General features: G+C 38.8%; 1 protein-coding gene across 1 annotated transcript in view; it reads right to left on the bottom strand.

Moving 5' to 3' along the window:
- Positions 1 to 80: 80 nt before the first annotated feature.
- The window catches only part of LOC145492020 (calsequestrin-1-like), an 11,448-nt gene continuing 5,317 nt past the window's right edge, over positions 81 to 6,211 (bottom strand). The window contains exons 7-13 of the mRNA XM_081471335.1: positions 6,136 to 6,211; positions 5,557 to 5,603; positions 4,818 to 4,863; positions 4,261 to 4,315; positions 3,525 to 3,625; positions 2,708 to 2,782; positions 81 to 1,908 (exon numbers count right to left, since the gene is read on the bottom strand). The exon at positions 6,136 to 6,211 is cut by the window's right edge and continues 11 nt beyond it. Of these exons, the coding sequence (XP_081327461.1) occupies positions 1,738 to 1,908; positions 2,708 to 2,782; positions 3,525 to 3,625; positions 4,261 to 4,315; positions 4,818 to 4,863; positions 5,557 to 5,603; positions 6,136 to 6,211 (571 nt within the window). The 3' untranslated portion in view covers positions 81 to 1,737. The remainder of the gene's footprint in view (positions 1,909 to 2,707; positions 2,783 to 3,524; positions 3,626 to 4,260; positions 4,316 to 4,817; positions 4,864 to 5,556; positions 5,604 to 6,135) is intronic.

Here is a 6,211-nt window from a genome sequence, read left to right on the forward strand (position 1 = left end):
GTTTGAAGACATAAGTAAGTTATTGCAGTGATAAAATTACCGACATAGGCCACGTCATCGAGCGAGTGAATTTCCGAATGTTGCTGTGGTCGTAAACAACATTTGTTTATTACCATTAAAGGCTAATATATTTCCTACCTACAACTTACACCTAAAATCGTCGATATTCAAAAATCGTCAAATAGATTTTTTTTATGAAAATTCAATTAAATTGGAAGATCGTCTACCTGTAATGATCACAAGTTAAATTAATAATTTGTGGCATGTCAAACTTGTTCACTCCTAACATGACTGAAAATTTTCAGTTTACAATTGTGTCATTTCAATTTTGAGATTCATAACTAGTTGTAATAGTCTTACTCAAAAATATATTAACTTATCTGACGTCGAATTTACTGCAATAATAGCATTGCGTAATAAAGAAATTCATATAAAAATATAATCAGTTATTGAGGCCCTGTCCACACCACGCCGAGGGAATTTGATAACGGAGGCATCACTCTGAAAACGCATCAAATGTTTTCCGTAGAAAGTACGCCGCAGAAATTTGAAAACGCAACAATCATCGGTCGTGTTGGAATTTTGTTTGCGGAAACCTCGGGTAGGGCAATCACGTGATTATTGAGACACCATCGTTTTCGAAAAGCTCCGTGTTCAAAATGTTGTCCGTCCGCACGAAAACGAAAAGCCGGCGTTTTCAAATTCCTCGGGTTGAAAAGCGCTTTCGAAAAGTTCCGTTTTCCTGATGGATCAGTGTGGACCTTAGGTCTAACCGTAGAAACAAATTTCTTCGGCGTACTAGTGTAGACGGGGTCTAAAAAAGCTATCAATAAGTCAACAGCCAGTGCGTGAAGTAAGTTATCAACACAATAAGTTTTTTTCTTCCCCAGAAACGGCTGCCTACAACTGACATAATCTGTGCTTGTTGTTATCACTGTCACACACAGCGACAGCAGTTACCAACCTGAACATCTCGCATAAAAATGTGATAATCGATAATTATGACCCCTAAAAAAAGCTCCATTGAGCTCTAAATAGGCTCAGTTAACTATTAACTCTATTGTCTGTGGAGGTGTTATACTGAACAGCTGCTCAATGACTGTTTACGATTGGTTAACAAAGCTCGGACATTCACGTGCAACAAGTTTTAACCAATCATAGCAAAGAAATGTCTTTCACTAATCAGGTGCAAACGTTAGACAGAGTACGTGTCGGCTTTGCACGAATTTTCCCGCGCTTGCCACACGTGCTGGCCAAAACTCGCCATGTGATTGGCTTATCAAATACTTATTCCCGTTCCTCGTGATTCGTTCTGTGAAGAAGTCAAAACTGTATTTTACATCTTCCTTTGCTTGTACAACAATCATTAACAGGTTGCGCTAAAACGGCTTTGTTGCTTTCCAAATTAAATGGCTACTTTTAAGTTTGATGGGGACGAGAACGTTAATTAATGGTATAATACCAGATGTTAGCAGCGCTTCAGACTCCAATGCCCGACAGAAATTCGGGAGTAAAACGAAATGGGTGACAAAACTAGAAGAAAGTCTTCTCACCCGTTTCGGCTTTCAATGAAATTATCTTCTATTGATTCTCCGACTATAAATGTGTGTGACTCTGTTACGGGACAGCTCGCTATTAGCGCCTTTTCTGCAGCTGATCTGGAGTGCTTTACAACAGAGCGGTATAAACGCTAGTTTCGAGCTTTAATTTATAATAGTTCTAAAATCTGACCCATGGTCAAAGTTCCTCTTTCTTGCTCGTCTCTTCTTGTTTTCCATCTGGAGCTGTTTGCGTTGAATTCGCCGGCTCTTTCAGCTCAACTTTTCCCGCCAGAATGTCTTCAACCCACTGCTGAAGATGGCGTAGTTTAGTTTCCTTGCCTTTCTTCTCGAACCAAGAACTCTTGCTCTGGTTAAAAAAAGATCGAGTTTGGTAACCCAACATTGTCTCTTGCTTTTTATTTTTTTAATTTTATTTTACATATACACGTATATTACAGCTACATCTCCCATATGACTTTCAGCCATAACCTCCTGAGGATATTGGGCCGTAAATCTCCCATATGTGATCACTGAAAAATTTTGCTGGGTCCAAAAATTACCAAGTTCTACAGAATTCTTCCCTTTAAAGAAGAATTAAGAAAATTACTTGACTTGGAATGTCGGTTTTTCTCTCTCACTAAAAACATGGTAGGATTCCCAGCAACATAGCAGAAACAAAAACAAAATTGAAAGGTACTTTTTTTTACAGGATTTAATTTCTAAATGAAATAATAATAATAATAATAATAATAATAATAATAATATTATTATTATTATTATTATCATTATTATTATTATTTTAAATTTGTTTGTGTTTACGGGCAGTACTGCTACTCAACGCGGATAATTCAAAAGGGTTTGATTTCACGCTTGGCATTTTTAGCTCTCTCGCTGTTATTCAAAAATTAAGCGAACAGTAATTTAGGATACATAATCTAAAAGCCTCTGCGCAAAATCGGCGCTCTCGCGGAGCGCGAGCACGAGCGCGAGCACGAGCGCGAAGCTCGCACTCGTGGTCGCGCTCGGCGCTCGTGTATCGCGTTTTGCGCTCCCGCCTGTTCCCACCTGTCCAGAAAGTGGTTTTAAAAGACAGTACAGCCTTTCTTCTACAGATTGTTTAGTTTGACAAATGACTGGGAAAAATGAAAGAAAATTTTTTTACTTACGAGTTTTGGCTCGATGACCCCTATGACTGGAGAGTTAACATCAATATTATAAGACTTCTGCCAGTAATCACGCATCTGGAAAATAACTGAAAAGATGCAGAGATCAATTTTAAATAGGCTAGTCCGCCCTGGCTTATTACAGGGCTGTTTTTATGGACACAGAGAATACATGGACAACGTAGCAAGCTGATTAGCGAAAATGTTTGACTGATTCGAGTTTGAGTGAGCAAAGAAATCAAAAATCGAAAATCACGTCGAAATATCTAGACGAGAAGGATTTTCTTCACACAGTTTCTTTTCGCGTTTTTCTCAGAGGACTTTTTTTTTATCGAGTCCTGATTTCTTCCGTGATTTCATTTAGATTAAGTTTTCACCGTTAAATGAAGTCCCTGGAAAAGTGTTTACCTTTGATAACATTCGGTGAAACTTTGTGATAAATTACCCGAAGTTAGTCAACCCGAAACTTATTAACCAATCAGACTATCACACACGATCGCTCACGAGCACGCCAAAGCTATGTCGTCGGCTTGTCGTTACACACATCATATTGCTAGGAACTAGCAGTTTTCTTTGCAACCGTTATTTGTATAGTCACGCAACGCTTTTCATACTGCCGGTAACTAACTGGTGGGAGAGCGTTGCGTGACTTCCCTCTGTTCCCAGTTCCCGTCGCTACCAATTTTCAAGGGAAAAGCCTAGGAACCAGTCGAGGTTGGTGACGCCCGAAAATAATAGTCTCGGAGTTAAGCAACAAAAGATTTATTTAAGCACAAGGTCACAATAAAACTGTCCTATATCTCTATCACATGCAACGTACCGTAGGGAAAGGATCTGGGTCGACCCACAAGAAGTTCAATTTCTTGTTGTCGCCATAACGCCGGGCAAGAGACTTCACCAATGAGAAGAACTGCGCACCGTCTAGTAACAGGAAGAAATGAAAAAAAAGCTGATTTTATTTGTCCTAATACAAAACAAATCAATGTATGTAGGCTGCTCTAGATTTTCTTTCGCGTTACAAATGTTTTCAGGCCTCGAGCAGACTATCAACACATCCGACGGCTAAGTATGGGCAGACCTGATGAACTGCGGTCGTTTCGCCCGGAAGTCAGTTCGCTCGAATCCAGTTCGTGGCCGATGGATCAAAAAAGAACAAGAACTAGGCATGTTTTGTGCAATTTTGTTGCATTATACCCACAATGTTGTCTTTTTTGTTCGTTTACTTTAAAGAAAGAAAAGTTAACACATCCCTCTTTGAACTTTCAGTCCGGGCGAACTGACATCGGACGAACTGGCTGACGGGCGAAACGACCTGATTCCCAAAGTTCTCTCTTTCCCGCTCTTCTCTGTCCAGTAGAGATATAGTTAACATTTCTCTTTTGGGTTTGCCCAGCCTCGCTGTTCTCCTTCTGGCTCTTGAGCGTATCTAAACCTTTCTTTCTTTCTTCTAAAACATTCCTTACCTACCCGTGTCTTTCGGTTTTGCGTCGTGCACATTTTTGCGCCAAATAGATCACGCTTACATCGTTAAAAAAGTTTGAAAAATGATAACGTACCGTTTGTATCTAGCCTCACAAATGCCGTTACCAGATAACCTTCCACCTTAGTCGACTAAAATGAAAACATAGATTAATTAACCAAGAATCTCGACCCAGTCTAGCCTGAAAGCCTGGAAGCCTGGAATGGCTGGGAAGAAATTTTCAAATGCGTCTCTGACCTTCAATAACTGATTTAAACTGTACAAGCGAATTCTCTGATGATACGCTGAGCTGAGCAGTGTTTAAACGCTTTTCCAAACACCCCGAAATTCGTCAAAAAATACCCCGCTGAGCGAAGTATTTATTTTTTTAACTCCCCTCTCTTTGTTTAGAAATGCGGTAATACACGGTCTCTCGTTTTTGATATAATACATAACAGGCTTAAAGGAATGGAACCACGTTAAAAAGCGTGCCATAGAAATGTTTTCAATTTTCTGTATTTCACAAGAAGTTTGAACTCCTAGCGATGTGGAATTTTGCGTTAAATGCCGCTGAATATAAATGTAACGATCGCATAAAGATTTCAGCCATCGACACTTCTTGAGAGATAAATTTTGTTAGGTCCACTTACTTACCCAAGTGTCATGAATATCTTCAAGCCTAATCTTGGTCAAAATGCTTCTGTTTATATTCAAAAAGAAAAAAAAATGTGAAAAAATATCAATAACTTTTACTACACTCCAAATATTCTTACGGTGCCTTTCAATAACAAGTGGACTCTAAAATTCAAAGCTCAACCGACAAATGCGTTTTTAGCTACCTTCAATCAAATGTTCGGCGGTTCCTTCCAGCTTCCGACTACTGCCGAACGCGCGGTAATCAAATCGTCGAGCACAATTCAGACAACGAAACAGTGCTCGGCAGTAGTCGGAAGCTGGAAGGAATTAAACCTAAATTTTTCAAGTTCATCGTTTGTAGTCTGATATCAATCTTCTCCATCCTTAACCATCCTTGTTCCTTTATGGTTTATTATTATCTCTTTGGTGTTTTCCTATCTTCGTCAACTTTTATTTTCAGGTTTCCTTCAATTTAAAAGCTGTAATTTTGTACGTAGCCAAAATAATAAAAAAATAATAACAAAAAAAATAAAATAAAAATAACGTAACTAAGCTCCGTTAAGTGTTGAAGAGTATTTAAGTAGCTGTAGATCCCCTTGATCTGACTAGTTCAGTTCTTCGTTACTCACATAAGAATGATATCAACAAAGCAATTGAATTAATATTCAGCAAAATAAATTGACATCCTTGAAATATGTGGCATTAAAATCGAATAAATTACAAAATTCAAAATTCGTTATTTACTTTAACTACTCACTTTTTGTTGTTTGCGATAAAGTTGTTGATATTTTCCTCCGTTATGGCCTAAAATAAGACAATTGACAAGTCTTAGAAAGAACGTTACAGAATTAAAGAACCTGTGACACTCTTTAGTACATGTGCGGAGAATTTTCGACTCGAGCTCACAAAATTCCAAGGTTGACTTAAGTGGCGAAAATCGTTCTTTATGATCTTGCGAGGATTGTAAAAGTTATTGTGACGGTATTCAAGAAATTATTTGTCATTTGTGCAGGGTTTTCACAACATTGCTTTTAAACCTTTTTTGTGCAAAGATCGTAGAGGAATTTGATAGTTTTGAGGGAAGCTATACGAAGGAGCAAGTTTTACACTTGTAAAGGTGCGAAGGAGGGACAATGAGGTTTCCACAGACAACGGTTTATCCAAAAGCCGCACAAGAAAATTCCAAATCATCATGGCCAACGCTAGTCTCTTCCGCAGCCGTTTTCTGAGACGTCACGCAACGCTTCCCCAAAGAGAGGAACTTAACGTTGTGTGACATCGAAAAAAAAACGGCTGCAGAGGAGATTAGGCTAGGGCTTGTAACACATCTACACACCTCATTTGCAGGAAAAAAGACAGGCTTCTCATAGGGCTTCAACAGTTGGATGCTTTTTGGCTTCTTGAATCTCAAC

This window comes from Orbicella franksi, chromosome 7 (genome assembly GCF_964199315.1).
Source record: "Orbicella franksi chromosome 7, jaOrbFran1.1, whole genome shotgun sequence".
Lineage (NCBI taxonomy): Eukaryota > Metazoa > Cnidaria > Anthozoa > Scleractinia > Merulinidae > Orbicella > Orbicella franksi.